General features: G+C 39.7%; 2 protein-coding genes across 3 annotated transcripts in view; one reads left to right on the forward strand and one right to left on the reverse strand.

The window, feature by feature from the left end:
• On the reverse strand, window positions 1-25434 carry LOC116883906 (zinc finger protein 614-like). Its single transcript, XM_032885168.1, has 4 exons — window positions 25417-25434; window positions 22336-22462; window positions 20111-20406; window positions 1-1168 (listed from the first exon to the last, which is right to left on the reverse strand). Exons 1-4 carry the CDS (start codon window positions 25432-25434, stop codon window positions 1097-1099), a joined length of 513 nt encoding a protein of 170 aa, XP_032741059.1. The 3' UTR covers window positions 1-1096.
• Window positions 1-26750, forward strand: part of LOC116883832 (zinc finger protein 431-like) — a 93802-nt gene that overhangs the window by 25581 nt on the left and 41471 nt on the right. The window lies entirely within an intron of this gene.

Here is a 26750-nt window from a genome sequence, read left to right on the forward strand (position 1 = left end):
GCAAAAACTATTTCTAACAATAAAACAATTTTGGGGGGAATCATCATCCCTGACCTCAAGCAGTATTACAGAGCAAGAGTGATGAGAACAGACAGGCAGGAATGGATAGAATGGAAGACGCAGAAATAAACCCACACACTTATAGTCACTTGATCTTTGACCAATGAGCTAAAACCATCCAGTGTAAGACACCATTTTTTATACCTTATTTTTATTTTATGTATATGAGTGTTTTCCTGGCACTTGTTTGTGTGCAGCACCTGCAGTGGTCAGAAGAAGGCATTAGATCCCTTGGGACTACAGTTACAGCAGCTGGTTTAATGCCACAGGGTTTTAGAGAATGCAACCTGTGTCATCTGTAACAATATCCAATGCTCATAACTAAGCCATCTCTGTATTTACTATATTTTCATTTAAAATTGATTTTATACAATTGAATTAAAATAAGTCACTTTCTCTAGCCTTTACCTTTTTACATTTTCTGATATATATTCCCAATAATGACAAATGCTGTGGGAGGTTTGGTAAAGACATGCTACCCTAGTGAGCTAACTTCATTTTTTTAACTATATGTAACATAGATATTGACAAGCTTGAATGTAGAACTAAACTGCAAGACACTCAGAAATCTCTTTCTATGTATGCCCTTCTACCTAGTCTAGGTTTCTCCTGAAAACATCAAACCCAAGTCAGCTCCTTTGCTCTCTTTCCTCAAATCTTGTTTCATCTGTGTTCTGCTCTTTCTTACCCTTCTGCTTCCAAGAATCTATTGTAAGCCAAGAGATAAAGCTAGAGTACAAACAAAGTGCCCACCATGACAGTTCTCAGACATCTAATTGGTGTAAAAGAAGGCTCTCCCCCCAATACACCCTTGGCAGGCTAAAACACTTCATTTCTTGGGGGTGGGTGGTAGGTGGGTGATTCAAGTCTAGTCTATAGGGAGTTAAAACTTTACAACTTTTCAACTTTAATGAGGAGCATCTCAATGACTTGCAGCTGACTTTGCCTCAAGACATCCGGAAAAGACCACAAGATCCCACCCAAGCAATCTGCCTTCAAATAGGCAGGAACTTTCCATTCTTTAGCATTCTATCCCTCAGCACATCAGCACAGATGCCTTTGCCACAGCTCCCGTCCACCGGGCTATATACCAAGGTAGAAAAAGAAGCTGAAAGAATAAAAAATACAGCCAAAAAGTCGGAAGTTTAAAAATGGAATCTCACCCCTAAGAAGCCCTAAATACCTCAAATTCCAGACCAAGCCTTCTAGGAGTAAGTAAGTAAAGGATCACATTTTTTGAGCCTGCTCTCCCAGGATCCAGATAAAAGGGTTTAAGATTAGGCCCTTGGATAGGTGATCCCAACCTAGTAAAGATAAGAGGAAGCTTCATCCAGGAACTAGCTGACCAGAAAGTTAGATTAAAATCTTAAAAGAACAACCTTGAGAAGCAGGAAGCTTCTCCTAGGAACTAAAGGGAACAAAAAGTTAAGCAATCTTGACAGGAAGCTTCTTGTGATTTTCCAATGAGACCACCCCTGCCCTCTTGGGTTGTGGTTTCTCCCTTTAAATACCCTTTCTCCCAGCATCACGAGGTCGAACTCCACTGCCCCTGCATGGGATATGAGTCTCGACCCCAGTGCACTGATTCCTATCAATAAACCTCTTGTTTATTACAGCAAGGACGGGCTTACGTGAGTTCTTGGGGGGTCGCATCATCTCGAGACTTGAGTGAGGGTCTCCCTGCTCTGGGGGTCTTTCAAAGCCAAAATCTTGGGTCTCTTGGATGTCATGATGAAGGTAACAACTATGAGCATTCATTGCCCAAGACATCATATGGGAAGAAACTCAGTGGCACTGGACAATAACCAGGCAGATCAGGTGGCTCCAGAAATGGTTATGCAAGTGACTATCCCAGTTTTGGAGAAGCAAGAGACACCTGCTGGGAACCGGCATTAGACTAAAGGATGGGCTCATTTAAATATACAGCAGAAGAAAGGGCCCAAATTCCTTAGAAGAGGAAGGACAGTGGCACACTCAAGGGTAAAGCTATACTCCCCAGAGAATAAACAAAAAACTCACTTCCCCAAATGCACAAATGGACTCATTTAGCCCTCACCTGCATAAACACAACAATTCACAGACACCCTAAGTTTGATTCTGAACAATTTAAGGATAGAGTGGTGACTACTTGTTTTAGCCACTTGGCAGTTAGGAGATTTACATAGCAAATATATTTCACCAATCATTTCTTAACTACACCAATACTCTGAAAGAGCAGGCCATTCTTCAGGGACAGAATCCTAAGTGGAAGGCTTCAGAGGATGCAAAAGATAGAAAAAGTAGGAGATAGAAAGTATGAAAGCTGGGGTGGGGTAGCAAGGAGCTAAGGCTTCTGCTAAGGAAGCTTCTTAAGAACAGCAGCATTTATACTACCTACAAGGGAAATGGAAAGAAATGGGAGACTTCCATGAAGTCAGCAGAATCAACCATACAATGGACAAATTAAGGAAGAATCTGATCAAACAATGTTGCTCATTGAGTACAGGGCCATCTCATTAACATTAAAGGCCATGCCTCCACTACTTTGGAACTGATGTCTTCAGCCCCAGGTGGTAGCAATTTTTGGAATCTCAGCAGCAGAGACAACCCCTCTCCAAAGGACCTGGCCCCAGACCATTAACAGATCTCAAAAGCATATGCCTGGTTTTAGAGAAGAAGCTCTGCTTTTTTAATACATACCTCAAGGCCTTAGGGAAAGGCCCCAGGTCATAGGCCCCAGGCCCTTACAAGCTCTAAGATGTGGCTGAGTTTGAGAAGGAGCTATGTAATTCTCTATCCATGAAGTCCTCATGGAAAGCCTTGCTCAATCAGGCCAGTCCTCACCACAACAGTGTTTTTCCTTTTCAAATGGTGTCACCTGATGTCCTGCCCACCTGGCGGAACTATGCTTTTCTCAAGAAGAAAAGCGATCCTTTATGGCACACCAGGCCTTAGTGGTGGTTGTGACCCTGCAATGCTCCATGAAGCTGCTTGTTAAAGGGCTGCTCTGTGATCTGGGGATGGGCCTAGTGGCTGTTGGTTAATCAGGGCTGTCTCCTGTGTTACCTTCTGAAGCCATATTTTCTGACAATCCGGGTGATCAACCATGTGCATCCTCGCATCCTAATCTCTAAGATGCTTGGTTACCATGCTACTTACCTCAGGGAAGCAGTCTCTCCCTGAGGTAAACTCTACTCAGTGTGATTCACTATTTCCCAGGCATTGGAAAATCCTTTACATCAAAGATTCTGTACTCTTTTCATCACAGCTTAATATCAATGTTTACTCCAGGAACTTTGAAAGTGGTAAAGTCACAGTCCAGAAAGGGACAGAATAAAAGGAAGTTGATAACTTCCCTGCTTTGACAATATTTAATATTAGGAATGAACAGTAAGGTAATCAATTTTAGATGATTGATGAGCGTCTGACTGGCCCATTTTTGGGTCTACACACCAGGCTATCAAGAATCTGAATAAAACATTGAACTAAGTATGAAACCAAGATACTGTAGTTACACTAGTCCTACGAAATAGAAGATCTGCGTAATACAATGTGGCCCATCGACTCAGGGGAGAAAAGGAGAGGCAGCTGGGCGAAGAATTATGGGAGGGGTAACCGGGAGGAGGGCAGTGTTCAGAATGTAAACTGAATACATAAAAGAAATAAATCAATTTATTAAAAAGCAGGGGATGGCTTTTATAGTCAAGCTCAAGGCCTAGGTACATAGCATGTGCTTACAGAAGTAGAATCTTTTTTCAGTTAGTAACTTAATTCACTATCATCCAGTTAACAGAACATACCAGGAACACTGGAAACCATGTATGATGTCAAAATCACAAGAATGTACATGAAGAACAAGTCAAAAAAAAAAAAAAGGTAACTTTTACCTTGGAATCAAATTTTACCATTAAGATTAATTAGTAAAGGAAAGAAAAATTGAAATATGATAGCCTATCACAAATACAGTTCTGATTATTTCCTTTGTTTGAGACAGGGTCTGATTTAGAACCCCAGCTGACTTTGATTTGATGAGCACACTATAATGTATAACACATATTAAAAGTATAGGAGATGCAGTCTGTGTTTAAGCAAGCGCCTTTCAACAAATATTCCTAGCATCAAAATCTTCTACAGAAGAGAGAGCTGAGAAGTCATTTGACATTGGTCTCATTATTAGTAAAGGAGAATGTTCTTAACAGGATTTTTCCTCACGGCAGCCTAGACTTGTCAATCTTGGGATCACTCCAACCCTTAAAGGATTTGCACTGATGCTAACTGCTCTACAGCTAGATGTAGAAGAAAGTCCTCCCTGGTTTGTGTAGTTGGAAGGGGAAATTTACTGTGTTCCAATCATCCACACAACCCTACTGTATGGTTAATTTTCACTGATATCATAAAATAGGCCATGGCCAAGAGGAATCATTATTGAAAGCATTGAATTGGACTTGCACTTCTAAAGGATTAGAGTCCATGACAGCAATGGAGGCACATGGCAACAAGAAGACCAAAGAGCTCACTGGTTGAATCTCAGACAGGATGGAGACAGCAACTCAGATTTAAAAAAAACTATAAATTAAAATATCAAACAATTGGCACTGGTAAGATGGTTCGGTGGTTAAGAGCACTGACTGCTTTTCCAGGTAGACTGAATTCAATTCCCAGCAACCACAGGGTGGCTCACTACCATCTGTATTGGGATCTGATGCCCTCTACTGGTTTATCTGAAGACAGCTAGAGTGTATGCATAGACATAAAATAAATAATTCTTTTAAAAAATGTATTTATAAAAACATTCCAACAATTTATGATGGGGAAGCTGATCCCAGGGTATGTGCCATCCTATACAACACAGAGTTATCAATAGGACAATAAAGAAATAGAAAACACACAGACACAGTAAGACACAAAGATACAATAATCAAGACTACGTGCAGTCTTGCTGACATAATGAGGGAATGGAGAGAAAAAGCCATGAACAAAAGCACAAAATATAGTCAGGCTTTCATCAAACACTTAAGGAAACTCTGCCAGGCATAATGTCAACTTGACCATTATTACCTATGATTGTATGTATGAAAAATTTAAAAAGAACAGAGACTTCACAGCCACCACAAAAATACCTCAAACTGCCCTCTAATCTGTTTATTTCTTACCGTCAGTGGCTACTGATCTTTCTCTCAAGAGTGCTTCCCATCACCGCCTGTCTATCAGTTTCTAAACAATTAGTAAAATGTAGCAGGCAAACCAAAATGTGGAATGCAGTGTTCACAAGTCCTAGGAACCAGACCGTCATTTCTTAGAAATTATCTTTTGACTTCACAACAAAGGCACTGTTCATCCCTAATATTAAATACTGTCACAACAGCAATGTTATCAACTTCCTTTTGGGGTACAGAGCTAAACAAAGAATTCTCAAATGAGGAAAATCGAATGGCTCGGAGGCACCCCCTAAATTGCATCTCCATCAAATGATCATATGGTCTGAAATGCTGACAATAAGCAAATTAGGAGGCAGAGACAAGAATATATGAGAAAATTGTGAGAGCCTCAAACCAAATCAGTCATTTAAGTATTAACAATCCAAACACTGGGGCTGGAGACATGGCTCAGTGCTTAAGAGCACTGACTGCTCTTCCAGAGGTCCCAAGTTCAAATTCCAGCAACCACCTGGTGGCTCAAAACCATCTGAAATAAGATCAGATGCCCTCTTCTGGTGTGCCTGAAGACAGTTACAGTGTACTGATATATAGTAAAATCTTTTAAAAAATTTTAAAAAGAGAGAGGGAAATTTCATTTAAAAAAATGTTCAACATTCTTAGTCATCAGAGAAATGAAAATCAAAATGACCATGAGATTCTACCTCACACCAGTCAGAATGGCTAAGATCAAAACCTCATGTGACAGCACATGATGGTAAGGATGTGGAGAAGAGAAACACTCCTCAGTTGATGGTGGGTTTGCAAGCTGGTACAAACACTCTGGAAATAACTGACTGTTCTTCAGAAAATTGGACATATTCGTCCTTGTAGACCTAGGTATATCACTCCTGGGCATATACCCAAAAGATGTTCCAACATATAACAAAGGTACATGCTCCACTATGTTCATAGCAGCATTATTGATAATAGCAGAAGCTGGAAAGAACCCAGATGTCCCTCAGCAGAGGAATGGATACAGAAAATGTGGTACATCTACACAATGGAGTACTACTCAGCTATTAAAAACAATGGCACCATGAAATTCACAGGCAAATGGATGGAACTAGAAAATATCTTCCTGAGTGAGGTAACCCAGTCACAAAAGAATAAATATGGTATGTACTCATTGATAACTAGAGGTGAGACAAAAAGCTCAGAATACCCACGATACAACTCACAGACCATATGGAATGCGAGAAGGAAGACCAATGTGGATTCTTCAGTCCTACTTAGAAGAAGAAATAAAATAATTGCAGGAGGCAGAAATAGGGAGAGGGAAAGGCTGGGCGGGCAGTGGGGGTGGGAGAGCATTAGTTGTGAGGAGAGATAGGAAAGAAGTACAAAGGGTCAGGAAATGGAAGGGAAGTATGTAGCAGTAGGGAATGAGGAACTGGGAGTAGCCACTAGACAGTTCTAGATGCTAGGAAAGCCAACAGGCTCCCAGCACACACCTGGGATGGCATTAGCTGAAATACCCAACAAAAGGGAAAGTGAACCTGTAGAGACCATATCCAGACCCAGTTGAGAGATGGGGCCACACACACATCTCAAAAATGTGATTTTGGCAGGGACAAAGAATGGAGTAGAGACTGAAGGAAAGGCCATCCAGAGACTGCCCCCCATGCTGATCCATCTTATCTGCAGACACCAAACCAAGACACTATTGCTGATGCCAAGAAGCATGAGCTGACAGGAACCTGCTATGGCTGCTCCCTGAGGGGCTCTGCCAGAGCCTGACCAATACAGATGTGGATGCTCACAGCCAACCATCGGACTGAGCACTAGGACAGCAATGGAGGACTTAGGGGAAAGACTGAAGAAGCTGAAGGGGTTTGCAACCCCATAGGAAGAACAACATTATCACCAACCAGATTCCCCTAGAGCTATCAGGGATGAACCACCAACCAAAGAGAACACCTGGAGGGATCCATGGCCCCAGCTGTTCACATAGCAGAGGATGGCCTTATCTGACATCAATGGGAGCAGGGAAGGCCCTTGGTCCTGTGGAGACTCTGCCCCAACTTAGGGGAATGCTAGGGAGGTGAGGCAGGAGTTGGTGGGGGTGCGGGGGAGGGATATAATAGGGGGTTTGCAGAGGGGAAACCAGGAAGAGGGATAACATTTGAAATGTAAATAAATCAAATAACCAATAAAAATGAACGAATTAATAAGAAATGAAATATAAAATGTGAAATCAATCGTTGACTCTTTCAAAAGAAAAACATTATTAATAATAAGAAAATCCCCACATATCCGTACCAATTTTGAATAAGTAAGGGCCATTCCCTGGCAGAGAGAATGGCTTTGACCTGGACCCTATGTGCAATGTTAGGTGCTAGATATGTAACGTAACACACAGCTGGAACATACGGCATTCTTCTCAACCCACTTAGCTGAAGTAATTGTGCAAGTGGATTGGACACAGCTGCAAAGGGGTACCCTCCAGTTGGAAATTCAATATGCATTGATCAAGCCAACCTCCCCAAAACATATGATTTTGTATAGAACTTAGGTGAGTTTATCCATATTTGCTTGTATAAAAGTCTTTCTTCTCTGAGGGTGTCTCTCTTCTCCTGGCTCATAGAAGTTTATTGCTCCAAACTTCCCCCAAGCCTATCAAGTGAGTGCATCTGGACTTGAGGGAAAGGATCTAGCAATCAATCCTTTACTCAATTACCCGATTCCCTTTTAGTAGACAACGTTTGAGAAAAACTTGGAAATAAACATTAAAGTCACCTTTCAAAGTGTGTCACTTTTCTCCCTGTGACTTCAACTACCAGGCTGGAAGTTAGAGCAGCCCAGTTCCCTGCAGATAGAAGAAAGGCTACTTAACCCCCTGCTGTTTTAAGGTGAGGGGCTACACACCAGAGATTGCAGTTTACAGTCTGGCCTCTGAGGAACTCAGGAAAGTCAGCTACAGCTGCAAAGCGCCTTAGACTTAAAATAGGTAAAACAGCAACCCTAAATATCTCGCAAGACCAAGTCTTACCCCCGCGGACATTCTTCCCCCTCCGCTGCCTCAAAAGAAACCAAAAAGAAAGAACAGCCAGGGTTAGCCCCCTGCATCCCACCACACCGAGTCCGGCGACTGAGCCGCCCGCTCCTTCTCGTTTTGGGCAGCGGTCACCTACTCACCATGTCCTGACTTAGTAGATTGCCAGGACGTCCATAAGACACCAGGAAGCCGACATCAAAACACATCAGGCCAATCATTCAAGCCCGCTAAGCAACTCCGGTAAATCGGCTGCTGGAAACAGGGCACCAGGAAGTACACTCCTCTTCTACTAGTGGACACCCTGCCTGGAGGCCCTGATTGGCCAGTGAATCTTGAGTGACATGAACCCCTCCCTTAGGATTAGAGTTCGCTGAAGGCACACAGCATAGCGTTCCCTGGCCCAGGATTCTAGTCCAGGAGCTTACCCTTCTCAGAGCTGCAAGATTTTTATTTCAGTATCTCTTTAGCGTGTCTTCCAATAACCTATCTTTCTGCCTTCCAGCACTCAGCAGGAATTTCTTCCTCCTGCTCTTGCTGCTGTTGCTGCTCCTCCTTAATCAAGAGGGATACCTTGCAAGGTACAGTATTCAGCTTGGAGCAGACTGAAGTATAGGTTCCAAGGATAGTAACAATTAAAGAGAGACTTTAGGACACAAAGTGTGATGTTTGTTTCTCTGATTGTACGCTGACGTCGGGAAAATTGCAGCTAATATTCAACTGCTACATGTGAGACTGCAAACAACCCTGGGAGAAAAGCAGGGAATGGATGCCGACAGCTACGGAGCACTAATGTTAGAAGCACATCTTCCTCAGTGGGAAGGTGAAACATCATATCTGTGTTAGTAAAGGTTTTGCAGATGAACAGAACTAATACAATGGATCTGTCTATGTGTGCATGGAGTGGATATATAAGAATGGCTCACAGAATGTGGTCCAACTAGTGAAACAAAAACTGTATACCAATGGAAATTTGAAGAATACAGCAGTAGCTGTGTGTCTCAGCTCGTCTTTACCATATGCCAGAATTAAAGAGAAGGAGATGCTAATGCCAGAAAAATAAAATGATCTTTCTAGCCAGTGTATGGCAAGAAGAGAAAGAACTACCAACTTCAATATCCTTTATTCATGGAAGCGCCCACCAGAAGCTATGGCCTAGACTAATTTTTTCTTGTCAATCAATACCTCCAGATTAAAGAAGAGATTGCCCATCTTGAATATTGCAAATAATAACAATCCCTCAGAGTGCCCATCTGTTTGGTTTTAGGGAACTGAACTCGTGTAACTAGAGTAATTTGAACTAGCTGCATTAGTGTCAACAACAGTTCACAGTAAGTTCAGGTCTTTGTCCATATTCTTCTTTCTTTACATTTGTTTCTACTTTATTTATTTTCTTAGATATTTTATGTATTTACATTTCAAATGTTATCTCCTTTTCCCCCTCTCCTATACCCCCGCCCCCCTACCCTTGCTTCTATGAGGATGCTCCCACCCCCACACATCGATTCCAAACTTAACGCCCTGGCAATACACTTTCCAGATTCTTCATTGCCTGGTCTGTGGACCAGAGTAATGGTCAGTCAGGGTGATTATCGACCAAGGGAAATGGATGACGTCACTACTCATTGCTAATGTCAAGTACTGCCAATACAGGAAAACTTTCACCTTCAGAGCCAAGCCTAGAGGAGATGCAGGACTGTCCTCCCATCATGTGGCCTTAGAGACAGGACTAAAGGTTCAAAGCAATTCTCTATTACGTAGCATGACTCAGCCTGGGCTTCAGCAGGCCTTGTCCTAAGCAGAACTTGTAAAAAGGGGAAAGAAATTCTTGTGCCTGGGACACATCACAGAATGCAAACAAGTAAGAGTTCAGAGCAGTGCTGCATTAAAGGGAACCAATGGAGGACTTTTTACAAACATAAATGGAATTGAAAAACACATAGCCATTCTGACTTAGAAAAAGAGCGGCCCTTTTCCTGGAAAAGCATTTATCAAATACCGTTTGACCTTGTCTCTATCTGGAGTGTTGGCTGCTGAGACCTGGAACTTGACACAAACAACTACGGGCAATGAAGGCCTGTGTTTCACATTTCTGAGCTGACTTCACTATGTCAATGCTGACTGCACATATCTCCCCAGGACAGTAACCTGAGTGCAATTTGAATACTCATGGGCTTCACTGACATCACAAATCCTACACCCACGGATCTAGTCTGTTTTCATTCTCCCAACATGAATTAATACATTCTGTAAAATTACTAAATCACCACCCTGCCATGATCAGGTCCTTTTTTTAAATGGCTACTCCAGTAGCTGATTGTGCCCACCGCCCCAGTAGTGTACCCAGTAAACTTCCTCCTATTCTGGTCTGAATGCAGAGGCTATGCCCCTCATGCAAATCCTTTCCCTCTGGATGCAATAAACAGTTGATTATATGACAAATGCAACTTTTAAAACACAGTGATGGTACAGATGTTAACTTAAGATTCAGTTGGTGTTATCAGTAGGACAGCAATGTTACTGACCTGGGAAATAACATAGTGGAATGAGGGCTCTGTGACTCGCCATGGGAACGCTTGTCTCAGAAACAATGTTCTAAAAGGCTGGATGTACAGCTGGTGTAGAATTAACATCCTTTCCCAGGGAGAGATCACTCATTCACCTCTGGCTGATGCCCAAAGAAGAGGCAGCCTAGGACAGATTTTGAGTTCCACATATGCTGTCATCCATAAGTCTCTTTTAAGTTTGGGCTCCAGGTGATGCTTTGAACAATTTAAATGGGAGCCAGAACTTGCAAGTTTAGTCACTGAGGCAGATGGACATTTACACAGCAAAACTATCTCATACTAGTCCTTAATGTTTTGATCAAAAAGATAGACTTAAAAGATGTTTCAATGCCACAACCCTCCCATATACAAAGGACACAGAACACAAATACAGAATACATCAAGGAACAGTCACATAACACTGCAATGGTTACTGTTCTTACCTGAACAACTGTGCTGAGCTATTCTAACCTCAAGGTAAAGTAGCTTTTCCTCCTGAGCAAGCTGGTTCAGAGGAAGGCAATAGATGCCTCAATGCAGGACATAAAGAATTACATATCCACTAGCCCTGACTGCTCTCTTTCTCACGACCACGACTTCACTGCAGAGAATTCCAGTGTTTTAAGGTATTCTTTTTGAATTTTTTTTTATATGTATGGGTATTTTGCCCCCATGTGCCTGTGCACAGTATACGCTTAGACCAGCAGGGGGAAGCAGATCCTTTACAGAGATAGTAACCACGGAGTTTTGGGAATTGGCCTCCTGCCCCTCTAACAGTGCCTTATCAAACTGCTGTGCTATCTGAGCACATTTTTATTTAAATTTTATTTTTATACATCTTGATCTCAATATATCGTATTACTTTTTTTCCTTCCTTATCTCTTCCTTATGCACCCTGAAATCCTTCCTTTCCAATTTCTTGTTAACCATGTGTGAAAAAGTATGCACAAATAAATGCATAACACCTGCTTTGTGAGGTACTGTTTGGTGTGTACATGATTTCAGGGATAAACACTTTGCATTGGATGTGCCATTAGGGAGCTCATACCGGCCTGAGGAAAAATTTCCCACTTGCAGTAACCTGGCCCTGAAGTAACCAGGGTGTTTCAAACAGGAAACATTATCAAGTATAGAAAAATTGGAGTGTAAGTACCTCAGCTAACACTTAATGGTGTCATTACCCTGAACCTCTGGAGCTGCAGGGAAGTCTATGGATATAGGCCTGAGCCAATCACATTCTGCCTTGTTTCTCTAGGACTAGCACCATACCCCATTGATCACTTTCACCTTGGATGACCTCGAAATCCTGAAACGGCTGTCTCCACTTTCCAAGCACGGTGATTACAGGCCTGTGCCAACAGGTCTGGCTGAGGTGGCTTCCACTTTAGTGAGTCATTAGAATCACAGCATGAGCAACATGAGCAGTTCCACATATCTATGCAGTAATGACAGAGCATTCTGGGTCTGGGTTTCACCATCTGTAGAAAAGGACAGAACTCTGCCCTAGTCCTTTGGTGACTTATAACAGACATGATAAAGCAAAACAATATTGCTCCTAATTAGAAAGACAGTGGAGGGACTGGAGAGATGGCTCAGTGGTTAAGAGCACTGACTGCTCTTCCAGAGGTCCTAAGTTCAATTCCCAGTAACCACATGGTGGCTCACTACCATCTCTAAGGGATCTGATGCCCTCTTCTGGTGTGTCTGAAGACAGCTAGAGTGTACTCACATGAAATGAATAAATCTTTAAAGAAAAAAAAGAAAGTAAGAAAGACAGTGGAGCTGAAGGGAAGAGGGCTGCATTTCATGGTAGACATCTATTGCTAGACTTAGGACCACAGTCTGTGTCTTTGCTACCCTAACCAGATAGACTCAGCCACTCATCCCCATTAAGCCAATTAAAAGAACTGACTCATCAAGCTCTGACATGTTCACCTCTAATGCTGGTATTCTCAGGCAAGGTGGGCAAAATTCTTTGAGATTATACAACAGGTAGGAGTTCCAGGCCAGCCAGAGACGAGAGTGAAAATACTCTTTAAAATAAAACAATAAAAATGAAGGAAAAGGAAAAAAAGGAAATTATTTATAACAGATGAAAAAGATTAACATATTTACTCCGTATGAATCATTTGGAACAGGGAATTTTCTCCTATTCCTAAGTCCTTAACAGAATTCTAGCTCTTCTTGCCTCTGAAAAGTATTCAGTAAATGGGAAGATATGTGGAGAAGTTCATACCTAGAGGAATCAGTCATTTTCCAGAGACTCCAAGGGAAATTCAAAGCTCATGGGGTCCACTGTTACACTACAGCATAACCAAAGGGAGAGATATGAATGAATCTTTAGAATATCTACTTCCTACCAGGAGGGCAGGTTATAGGTATGACCTTATGGGACTGAAAGACTTTATGGTGTAATTGGAGACTGCCATGCTGGGTATGCAGGGTGCTATCACTGACATCTCTGTGTACATGCCAAGAAAAAAGAGAGGTGAAGAATCAGACAGGACTGACTTGTCACAGCTGAGTGGATATAGGAAGTACAATGGAAGGCAGCTGGTGTTCACGTCCTGCCCCAAGCATTGCCCTCTGGAGGGCCTTTTCTTCCTCTTGCTTTTACATCCAAAGCCCCACCCCCAATAGTTCATCCATACTCCATGGTTCTTTCTAAAGGCTTGACTTCCACAGATTTATGAGAGTGACTTCTGTTTGAGGTCCATGGTCCCCTGAGGACAGCCTTGATGTCACCTGAGAGTCACCACCACTCAGAGTTCCTAACTGAAAGTTTTGCAGGCATCAAGGAATCAGAATACAATCCCATTCAGCAAACAAATCTTCATACATACATGTTCCTTTTCTCTCCCTACAGGAAGCATAAATTACATCAGAGGTTTACCTCCCAGGCATTGCTGTGGGCTCCCAATGCTGCCAAATGAGTCCAGAAGCCAGGCACATTGTTTTAGGGAATTTCAGTAAAAGGAGGTTTGCTCTTTCATCTGGAGACAGATGTCACTATATAGGATGGCTGTCCAAGAACTCTCTATGTACACAACCATGGTCTAAAGCACAGAGACTGGACTGCCACCATCCCCATGTCCTGGGGTTACAGGTATGTACCTCGAAGACACACTGAGGTTTTCCGATGACTTACATTTGAATCAAAGAATGAATGAATGATAAACTAAGATTTAAAAAGGAAACCTCATAGTTTTGATGTTCGGTAATATGTACTGATATTTTATAACAATAATTTAAACTGGCAAATCATTTCATGTATTCTCAAAAACTGGGTTCTTTCCTTTGTAATTCCTCCATGTAAAAATGTTTCAACTGTGTTTGTGGATATACACCTGTGCCATGGATGTAGGTAGCAAAGAGAAAATACCTCACAGATGTCTATTATCTACTTCCACTATGTGAGTTTTAGAGATAAAACCCAAGGATGCTTTTAGCTTCAAGTGGCATCATTGATCCTTATTTGGTTTAACATTTTATATACTGGTTTCACCATCTGTGGAATAAGGACAGAACTCTGCCCTAGATTTGGTGAATTATAATAGATGCCATGATAAACCAAAACGATATTGCTCTTAGTTGGAAGGCATGAGTTTTAGGCAGAAGGGCTGCATATGACAGGAGACTTCTGTTACTAGTGTTAGGATTAGAGCCTGTGTTCTCACTACCCAACCTGCTAAGCTCAATCATCTGCCCTCATTAAGCCAAAAAAAAAAAAAGTGTGTTATCTCAGCAGCAAAAGTATTTCCGTCTAAGACTGAACGGCCAGATTACAAAAAATGACAAAATATTTCCTTATTTTTCTATTTGTCCTGTTTTCTTCCATCCTTAGATGACAATAAGTTAAAAAAAACTGAAACAAAGACAGGATTTTACTGATGTAATCTTCCACCTAATCCTATGTGAGCATCAGTGTTGAGGCTCAGGGTGAAAGGTCTGTGTTGAGCAAGGCTGCCAGCATGACCTTGCTCTCCATATACAGATGCCCAAGGTAGAAGCCACAGTATTGTCTTCCAGTCTCCATAAATCTGTGGTTGCCTAAAAACACATCACCACATTCTACACTCACCCAACTGTAAAAAATAATTAAAATAAATCTCACTGCACTTACATTTTCCTACATCTGCAAATAATTTCCTTAGGAGGCAGCAGTTCTAGAGGAAGGTACCAATAGCATTACTCACAGTGTATGAATTAGCATGGACTGACAAATAATATATACATACACATGGTACAACAAGCTGCGTTGTGAGATAGGCAGTTGATTGCTGATTACTGTACATTATTACACTTCTAGAGATAGATGAATAGGATCCTTTGGGTATACACCTAAGGTATTTAATGTTCTTTCTATTTCCACCTATTAAGGATTTTAACGTTAATGTTATTAAAATGTGTTGAGTAAACAGTACACATAGAGTGCACATCTTCTTTTCTTTATTTTTTTTTTTTTTCGGAGCTGGGGACCGAACCCTGGGCCTTGCGCTCGCTAGGCATGCACTCTACCACGGAGCTAAATCCCCAACCCTGAGTGCACATCTTCTATCCCTGGACTTGTACTCCGAAGGCTGACATGTGAGAATCAAGAGTGAAATTATAACCCAGACTAATGACTGACACCAAAGCCAGGCTGCATAACAAACAACATCTCAAAGGAATTTGTGAAAATATAAAAAATCAAGTATTCTCTGCCAGTTTCGGAAGCAGGAGGGAGGACAAGGCTAGCAGAGGTACCCATTCCATTCCCAGTTTGCTCAGTAGCTGGTGACTGGAAGACACTCTGCATCATCACTCAAGGAAAAAAGAACAAAAACAAACAAACAAACAAACAAACAAACAAACAAACAAACCAAAAGTGATCCCATCATGCTTTCACCAGCAACATTACTGGAAATGTATAATCACAAAACCTGATATTTGAATAAACGATGGACCACATAGAAAATGAGTATTCAACTCACTTCAATGCAGAAGAAAAAATACCAATCTCAAAGTAAAGTGGAATTAATGAACAGAAGTCACAGAAGGAACTCAAGGACAGCCTAATAAATATCTGTAAATGGATTTGAAACACACAAACCAAACTTTAATATCTATACCAAGTGTTTGAAATTACAAACCAGAAACCTAACTGGTGATCTCTACTACAACACTTTCATGAACATGGGAAATAATTTACTTCCCTCAAGGATATGATGAAGAAGAGATGAAACAGGATGCTTTTCTTGAAACTGAAAATATCTGTGATGTCCACAGTCTATAGCCAAGTCAATAACATGGATAGGGTTTGTCTCTTGTGTAAGTTTTACTATTTCCTGACATCAAGATGACATAAAAACACTTTAAAATATTTACATCCCTGGAAACATGGCCAAGTAATAAAAGCTCATTCCCAGAAACAAGATCAGGTTTTGACATTTTACTGTGACTCCTGATATAAAAAGATACAAGTTTAGTTTTCTTGGAAATCTGCATTCACATGCACAGACCTACACAAAGACACAGACAAATCTCATAATTAAATTAAAAGAAATTGATAAACAAAGAAAATATTACTCATGATGTTCTTCTTGTATAACCCAGGGGCTGAGGCATCTGAAGGCTTACCCACAGCATTTTTATCATCATGAATTGGCTCATGTAACAGAATGCAATCATATAGCCTTGAAGACAGAGAAATCAATTCTTCTCAGTTGGTAGTGTCATTTGGGGAGATTTAGGAAATGTTCCCCTGCTGGAGAAAATATGTCACTGGGAGTAGACTTGTGAGGTTAAATCTTCATACCATGTCTAGATGCCATACTCTCTTTAATGCTACGGGTTGAGGATGTGAGCACTGAGCTCCCTCCTTTAGCTGCCCCATAATGACAGTTGTTGCCTTGACACTTTCATGCTGATCCCATATCCCTTTGGAATCATAAGGCAATTTAAACACTTTAAAAAGTTGTCTTCATGCTAAGGTTTAGTCTGTTGCTATGGACTGTAATGTCCAGTGCAGGACCCAAAAACCTGGTTTTCCCAGGGAAGTCCATACACAGACCAAAGTGAAGCTGTGTACCTTGCTCTCTAGTTACTTTTCATTGGTGTTTAAGATGACAACAATCAGTAGCTGGGAGAGAAGAGACATAGACAGGGTTTAGGGATACTGGGCTTGGAGTTGGAGGAGAACCACGAGGAGAAAAAGTTGATGGAGAAAAAACAGCCTTAGGTAAGGTCAATAATAAAATAATGGTCATGTGGGATGACTAATTGGAGTTAAGCATAGCCAAGACGAAACAATGAAGACTGTATGATGAAATTATTGGCTGAGATATAGGCATACTGGCATAGAGGATAGCTATCTGCCAAAGCCTTGAGCTGATTAAGGCTTTTATAAATGTAAACGTGTGTACATTTTATCTGAAAATTAAATGATCAAAGGTAAGGTAGAAACCCTGGTTTGGGATTAAATTTTTCTCTATTGCCTTAGACATCACAGCAAGAACAAAGGCACTAATATGCACCATAGAGTTTCACACCTCAATGAGTTAGTTCATGTAATTTAAAGTAAACTCTGAAATCTAAACAAGTTACCTTATAAATAAAATTCATATGGATTTTGTCCTTGTGAATTTGCAGGTACAAACAAAACAGAGATATCATCGTATCTGAGCAGAGAGTTGACACTTGCTAGAGTTTTCTCAAGAATGAATCATTTCCTGTAACTTAATATAAGTGTGTTGTCTAAAGATAGTACCAAGTCCATCAGATTCACAGATTTCCTCAATTGTGAGTTGTAGATCCTGAAAGACTACTGCGATATGCAATATTTAACAGATTTACTCCCGCATAAAATATCACAAAGTGCAAAATTTTACCACATTGGCTATATTTATAGGGCTTCCTGAAGCATGTATTTTTCTCTTCATTTCAAAAAAAAATTACCACATTGCTTATTTTCATGAAGTTTCTTACCAGTCTTTATTATTTTATACAAGATAAATGACTCCTATATAGTCTATACCATGTTACTCACACAGGGCTTCTCTCACTGGTGGGTTACTAGTATATCTACTCTAAGATATACTATGTGGTTAAAGAGAGCTGTGATATTCAAAGGTTTCCCACATTAAATACATTCGTAAGGTCTCTCTGTCTCTCTCTGGGTGTGAATGTGTTCTGTCTCTCTGTCTATCTTTGTCTCTGTCTCTTTATCTCTCCAGCATGTGTTCCTTGCTGTATTAGGAGATAACTGTGCTGGGCATAGTCTTTACCATCATGCTTATATTCAGGTTTCTTTCCAATACAAATAAATATGTTCAGGATGATGAAGACTTTGATCACATTTATAGGGTTTCTCTTCAGCATGTTCATTTATACTTTCAACAGTGAGGGCATTGTAAAAAGGCTTTCTAACAGTCATTACCTTGGTAGTTTCCTCTCCAGAATGTCTTCTTTTATACATTTGTAGATTGTAAAGTTGAGAAAAGGCTTTGTCACATAGATTACACTTGTACTGTTTCTCTCCAGTATGTATGCTTCCATGCCTTTTAAGATGACTTGGATTGTAAAGCTGTTATCACACTGACTACACTTGTAGGGCTTCTCTCCAGTATACATCTTTTTATGTATTTGGAGACTATAGTTTTGGGAAAAGGCTTTGTCACATTGATTACATTTGTAGGGTAACTCTCCTATATGTGTTCTTTCCTGTATTTGGAGATTACTCTGTCATGAAAAGGTTTAATCAGATTGATCACAGTTAAGGTTTTCTCCAGTATGAAGTCTTTTTTGCTTTTGTAGAATACTATGTCATGAAAAGGCTTTATCATATTGCTTACATTTGTAGGGTTTCTCTCTAGGATGAATTTTTCCATTACTTTTAGGATAACTGAGATTTGGAACCACTGTATCACATTGTATATATTTGTAGGGTTTCTCTGCTATATGTGTTATGACTGTGTTGTGAAAAGGCTTCATCACATGGATGACATTCCTATCCTTTCTCTCCAGTATGTGTTCTTTTATGTTGTAGGAGATTTCTGTGCTGTACAAATGCTTGACCACATTGATGACAGTCATAGTGTTTCTTTGTAGGATGAAGTCTCTTATGCTTCTGGAGGTTTCTGTGTTATGAAAAGGCTCCACCACATTCATTACATTCGTGAGGTTTCTCTCCAGTATGCATTCTTATATGTATTTGAAGATTTTTTGTTGTTTTTGCTGTGAAAAGTCTTCATCAAATTCATTATATTTGTAGGGTTTCTGTACTGTCTGAATTCTTTTATGCTTCTGAAGCCTACTGTGTAGTAAAAAGGCTTTATCACATTGATTAGGTTAGTGGAGTTTCTCTCCACCATGAATTCTTTTATGTTTCTGGAGGTAATCTTGTCGAAAAAAGGCTTTATCACATTCATTGCATTTGTAGGGTTTTTCTCCACTATGAATTATTTTATGGTTGCGGAGGTTACTGGGTCGTGGAAAGGTTTTATCACATTCATGACATTTGTAGGGTTTCTCTCCAGTATGAATTCTTTTGTGTTTCTGGAGGTAAGTGAGTAGGGAAAAGGCTTTATCACATTCATTACATTTGTAGGGTTTCTCTCTAGTATGAATTCTTTTGTGTTTCTGGAGGTAACCAGGGTGTGAAAAGGCTTTATCACATTCATTGCATTTGTGGGGTTTTTCTCCACTATGAATTATTTTATGGTTGCGGAGACTACTGGGTAGTGGAAAGGATTTATCACATTCATTACATTTGTAGGGTTTCTCTTCAGTATGAATACTTTTGTGTTTCTGGAGGTAACCAGGTTGTGAAAAGGTTTTATCACATTCGGTACATTTGTAGGGTTTCTCTGCAGTATGAATTCTTTTATGCTTTCGGAGGATACAGGGTTGTGTAAAGGCTTTATCACATTTGGTACATTTGTAGGGTTTCTCGCCACTATGAATTCTCTTATGCCTGTGGAGGGTACTGTGCCGTGAAAAGGCTTTATCACATTGATTGCATTTATAGGGTTTCTCTCCAGTATGAATTCTCAGATGTTTCTGTAACTGAATGAGTAGTGAAAAGGCTTTATCACATTCTTTACATATATAGGGTCTCTCTCCAGTATGAATTCTTTTGTGTTTCTGGAGATAGCCAGGTTGTGAAAAGGCTTTATCACATTCACTACATTTGTACAGTTTCTCTGCAGTATGAATTCTTTCATGATTCTGGAGGACACCAGGTTGTGCAAAGGCTTTATTACATTGATTACATATGTAGCGCTTCTTTATGCTATGAATATTTTTATGTATCTGGAGGGCATCATGCCGTGAAAAGGATTTATAACATTCATTACATTTGTAGGGTTTCTCTCCAGTGTGATTTTTTTTATGCCTTTTAAGACTACAGAGTTGTGTAAAAGATTTACCACATTGACTACATTCATAAGGTTTCTGTCTAGTTTGTGTTCTTTTATGTATTTGGAGACTTGTGTAAGGAGCAAAGGCTTCAACACACTGAATAACTTCAGAGGGCTTCTTTTCTGAATGAATCCTTTCATGCCTTTGAGCATGACTGTGAGCATGTAAAGCAAAGGCTTTACCACAGTGAGTATTTTCAGAGGGATTCTCTGCACATTGACTTCTTTCATGCCTGTGAAGATGATAGGTACACATGAAAACTTTAATACAGTGTTGAATACTTAAATCTCTATGATTTAATGTTAAAATTTGTCTCAATATAAAGAGGCATCTGCCCTTAAGATTTTATTACTTTGCTCACATTCAAGCTTTTTCCCTTCACTATGGGTTGGCTTTCATCTTCCAAGATCCCTGAGATGGCAGAGCATATTTTACATGGCTCAGCTTTACATGTCGTTTTTCTTTCTTTTTTTTTTTACTTGTCTGTTTTTTTTTTTTTTTTTTTTGTTTTTTTTTTTTTTGGTTCTTTTTTTTTTTTTTTTCAGAGCTGGGGACCGAACCCAGGGCCTTGCGCTTCCTAGGCAAGCGCTCTACCACTGAGCCAAATCCCCAACCCCACATGTCCTTTTTCTATAAAAGCTTTTTACCAAGTCTGAAGAAAAGGAAAAGAATTTAGATCTTTAACACACTCAGTGTTTTCCAGTTTTTACTGTATTCTACATACTATATTTGCAAAGTGATGGAGGAGAAATAGAAGCATTTCTACCTTCCTAGTACTCAAGAGAATTTTCTACAGAATGAGGTTGCTTATGTGTTACCAATGAAGTTAGAAAACCAATTACTTGTAAACTTGTACCATGTTGAAAAAAATCTACTATAACAGCAACCCACTATATATCTTCCCATTGTTATGGGAAAGAGAGTGAGACAAAAAGATTGAATTAGATAGATACAGAGAGAGAGAGCCAGACATGTACATTGATTTTTTTCAACATCCCTTTTTTCTTGATGTTTCTCTTTCTTTCTTTCTTTTTTTTTTGATGTTTCTTTTTCTTTTTTTTTCTTTTTTTTTTCTTCTCCCTTTTTTTTTATTAACTTGAGTATTTCTTATTTACATTTCGATTGTTATTCCCTTTCCCAGTTTCCGAGCAAACATCCCCCTAATCCCTCCCCCCCCTTCTTTATGGGTGTTCCCTCCCCATCCTCCCCCATTGCCGCCCCCCCCAACAATCTAGTTCACTGGGGTTCAGTCTTAGCAGGACCCAGGGCTTCCCCTTCCACTGGTGCTCTTACTAGGATATTCATTGCTTCCTATGCGGTCAGAGTCCAGGGTCAGTCCATCAACATCCCTTTTAAATATGGTTTTTATTCATTATTATATGTGATATGTCTATGAAAGGAACTAACACATTGCATTCACATAGTTTAACATTTTGCTCCTCATAGACATGTGATATATGCATTAATGTTACTGCACAACATCCTTCTTAACACCAATAATCTCCTCATCTGGCTAAAGGCAATAATATCACTCCTAATATGTGAATAACACTATCTTTACTATAGACTATTTGCTTATTGGAAGCTTTGGACATGTATCTTTCAAATGTTCACTGTGTAGCTTTTACAAAATTAGCAAAAATGTATTGCCAGTTGGGCAGTGTAGTTCTAATAGGGCTGTGTTTCAAATGCTGATACATACTCAGGCACTGTTTCCAAATCCTGTGTCTTAAAGGATTGCATTGCAAAAACAAATCAGACACAGCACATGGAAGACCATGGTTTTGTTAGAATGTACCAATCATCAATGCACTTAAACCTGTCCTTATTTACACTGCTGCTTTATTCTCAAACTTTCAGCACACATTAAAATTTCTTCAGAGACATATTTGCATGAATTTTCACATAAAAATTACCTTCTTTGTCTTCTAGATCTTTGACAATATTCCTTAATATTTTGGTCTTCCCAATTGAAGCCTAAAATAAAGTAACAAAAAAAAGTATGGATGGAAATAAGGAAAAACATAAGTTACTATCTTCAATCATGCATGCTTCGTGCACAAAATTCTGTATCCATCTCAATTGATATTTCAGAAGTGCATCCAAAGAAAGAAACTCTTTTCTCCAATTTTAAACAAGAAAGGGAAATTCACACTCTGACCTATAGCACTGAGGTTCCTGTAGGTCTCCTGCATGACATCTTTGTAGAGCTTCTTCTGAGAGGGATCCAGCAAAACCCATTCTTCCTGAGTGAAATTCACATGTACGTCCTCAAAAGTCACTGGCTTCTAGAGTTATTCATACATGGCACAAAAGAAAGCATGATAGAGACAACATTAATGTGGCATGCATTCCTCATAAACAATGTGATCATAGAATTACAGGGTCTGTCTGACTTATTTCCTGACTGAAGTTCTACTCTAACTACCAAGTCATCTTACACGGAAACTTAATGTTGAGGTTCACCCTGTCATCTCTCATTCCATTGAATAGAATGGAGCCTTTCTAGAGAAATGTCAGCTACATGTATAAAGAGGACACAGAGATACAATATCAATAGTAATTATCACACATCAAAAAATTGTATTACAATTAACAATTACTATCTGTAAAAATCAGTTAAAAGCTGGCTTTATTAGTTTATGCCTTTAACACTGCAGTCAGGAGACAGAAGCAGAAGTACCACATTGAGTCGGATGCCAGAGTGGGGTATACAATGAGTTCTAGAACAGCCAAAGATACATAGTAAGACCCTGTATTCTCTACCAGAATTAACCAACCAAACCAGAAATATAGAAAGAACTCAGGTTTTACATAAATTCCTAAGAGAATTATACACACAATCCAGTCCTGTATTCATCTTCAAGAAACCTGAGGTGCACAGTTTCAAACTGTAACATTAACCAGATATTACTGAAAGGGAATATATGTTTAAACAGTTACAATTGGATAGGAGAAAATCTTAGCTATATGAAAGTTGATTAGATGTAAACAACACAGTGCAGGAGACATGGCTCAGCAGTGAAGTATAGACCAAGGTTTTATGCTTTGCCTGGGAATCTGCATGTAAATTATGAAGGTCCTTGTTTCTAATAGGATTTTTATTGATTAGTAATATTGACAGCAGCCAATGGAAACAGTGAAATAGGTGAGAATTCCAGGTTCCCAAAGGTGACAAAAGAGAAGCAAGAGACAGGAAAGAGAAATTTGCCATGCTTTGGAGGGAGAGCTGCCAATGTCTGAGATGTTCTGAGGACTCATGATTGGCCACTCTGCAGGTGGGAGATTAGAATTGCAATTAAGTTGAGAGTAGTTTTATGGTGTTGAGCAAGGAAAAGGTAACTGGGCAACTAAGCTAAGGGCAGATATAGAGTGCTGAGCAAAGGGTAATGGGAAGGAAAGACTATCTGTGGGGGACTTGGAAAAGCACAGCCAGTGACACATATGTCAGGGTAAACATATTAATGTGTGTGTGTGTGTGTGTGTGTTCTATTTTGTGACATTGGTCCCCAGATACAAGGGAACCAGGGCAGGGACAGGAAGTATGCCTGTCAGGAACTTAAGGCAGGGTAGTTAAAAGGCTACATGCTACAGGAAGAGCTCTTGCTGGTCCTACAAATAAGTGAGCTCAGTTGCCTGTATTTACAGCAGGATCACAGCTATCCATTATTCTACTTTCAGGAAGTGTCAGGCCATCCTCTGGCTACTGTGAGGCCTGGACAGACATGTGGTGTATATTCGTGCATATAGGCAAAATACTCATAGTCTTTCTAATAGTCTTTCTAACATAAAGTCACAATAAACACAATAGGTAGAAAGAAGGTCAGTGCCTGCCCTGCAATGACTGAGAAGACTCAGCAGTGTTAACATCATGAGTACATGGTACCCTAGGAAATAGAATGAGAATGTCTAAGAAATTTCAAAACTAAAATATGGGGTAAGCTCAACACAAAAGGATCTGCTTAACATATAAAGATACATACATTCCAAGTCCATCTCTACAAAAAAAAAAAAAGGCCAGGCTTGTAGGTCCACATTTGATCCTACCACTTGAAGCCAGAATCAAATTGATCTCTACATTCAGTACCTGACTGGCATACAGGCCTACTTTGAGGAGAGGCAGGCCCAGAAAGATAAATATTGTCTTTATAAACAAAAAATAAAATTCAAAAAATATGAAAACATTAAATAAGCAAAACAGTGTAACACTGAATAGCTAGGTATTGTTCCTCCTGTATATTATGCAATTTAAGGATAGAGTCTATTAAAAGGAATGCATGACAGGAAGGATGGACATGAGAAGGAAGCTAAAGAATGAATTTCAAGCAAAACAAAATAACAGAAATAGCAGATATGGATGATATAACTTAGTTGCTACCATTGAAAAAAGGAAACATAAGAACCAACCTGTAAATATAGCATGGTCATAGAAATAAGAAAATAAGAAATGCAACATTATACTCAGGATAAAAAAGACAAAGTCACTGGCCAGCACGCATCCTGTTCATTCTGGTTCTCTAACTTGAGAGTAATAGGAGATGGATTGGGAGTGAAGGCTATGACAATAAATTGAAGAGAATAAGCATTCTGATATTTCAAATTTGGAAGAAATAGTGTTGATTACTCTATTATCTCATTCTTTTATGTTGAGAAAAAGGATATTTATTAGAATCACTTAGGATCTATGTTGTTTCTTATGATTAATGATTAGATACTAAATGTGTACCACATTTATGAAGTAGAAACTTTAAAACATAAAAATAACATATGAAGAAGAACAGTATATGATTTCTATTATACATATAAACTTGCTTGTTTTTCTTTAATTGCATTATAAGATATTAGCACTTTTGAAAACATGTCTGTCCCTATTTTCTGTTGTATGTTTATATGTAGAGGGAGAGAATGTTTTCCATGTGTGAGAGAGTGAAACACCAGGGGAGAGAGAGTGTCAGATCCTTGAATCTGAAATAGTAGGTAGTTAAAATGGGTGTTGTTATGTAACTGCAGGTAACCCCAAGCAAATGCTTCCTGAGTGACCAAATAACAAGGATATGGGCTAGAGATGGCTCAGTGGATAAAAGCACTGACTATTCTTCCAGAATTCCTGAGATCATACCCCAGTGAGTACATGATGGCTTACAACCATCTGTAATGTGTTCTGATTCCATCCTGTGGTATGATGGAGCTACAGTGTACTTATAATAAATAAATAAATAAATAAATCTTTAAAAAATGATACCTGGTCTACTATGTTCATGGTCGCCTTAATTATAATAAGCAGAGCTGGAAAGAACCCAGAAGTCCTTTAAAAGAGGAATGCATATAGAAAATATGGTACAATTATACAAAGGAGTACTACTCAGCTATGAAAAATGACTTCATGAAATTCTTAGGCAAATGGATGGAACTAGAAAATATCATCCTAAGTTAGGTAACCCAGTCACAAAAGAACACACATGCTATACAGTCAATGATAAGTGGATATTACCCCCAAAGCTTGGAATACCTAAGAAAAAAGTCACAGATCACATGAAGCTCAAGAATAAGGAAGACCAAAATGTGGATGCTTCAGCCCTTCTTAGAAGGGAGAACAAAATACTCACAAGAGGAAATAGAGGGACAAAGACTGGTGCAGGGACTGAAGAAAAGTTCATACTGAGACTCCCCCAACTGGGGATCCATCCCACATACAGCCACCAAACCCAGTCACTATTGCTGATGCCAAGAAGTGCTTGCTGACAGGAGCTATATATGGGTGTCTCCTGAGATGCTCTGCCACAGTCCTCCTGATACAGATAAGGATGGTCTCAGCTAACCATTGGACTGAATAAGGGGATCACAAAGGAAGAGTTAGAGAGAAGACTGAAGGAGCTGAAGGGGTTTGCATCCCCATAGGAAGAACAACAATATCAACCAAGCAGACCCCACCAGAGATCCAGGGACGCATTCCCCAACGAATGAGTACACATGGAGGGACCCATGACCCTAGCCACATATAAAGCAGAGGATGGCATTGTTCAGCATTAATAGGTGGAAAAGCCCTTAGTCTTGTGAAGACTTGCTTCCCCAAAGTAGGGTAATGCCAGGGTGTTAAGTAGGAGTGGGTGGGTAGGAGTAGGTGCATCATCATAGAAGCAGGGGGAAGGGGTATGGGAGAGGAGGGGAAAGGGGATATTATTTGAAATGTAAATATATAAAATATTCAAGAAAAATAAAATTAAAAAAACTTTGAGAAATACAAAGTAGCAGATTAAGAAAAACAGTGTATGATTTCTATTATACTCATAAACTTACTTGTTTTGCTTTAATTGTATTATAAAATATGAGCACTTTTGAAAACATATCAGTCTCTATTTTCATGTGTTTTTATATGTAAGAAAGTTTTCCATGTGTGTTTTCCATCTGACCAGAGAAGAGGGTGTCAGATTCCATGGATCTGAAGTACAGGTAGTCACCAAGGATTTTGGTATTTAAATTCAGGTCACCCTGAGAAACATGTACACTCAGTGACCTCCATAGCTCACACAGTACTTTTCATCCAATGAAGGAAAGGTTTCACAGAGTAACAAAACA

Source organism: Rattus rattus, chromosome 14 (genome assembly GCF_011064425.1).
Source record: "Rattus rattus isolate New Zealand chromosome 14, Rrattus_CSIRO_v1, whole genome shotgun sequence".
Classification (NCBI taxonomy): Eukaryota; Metazoa; Chordata; class Mammalia; order Rodentia; family Muridae; genus Rattus; species Rattus rattus.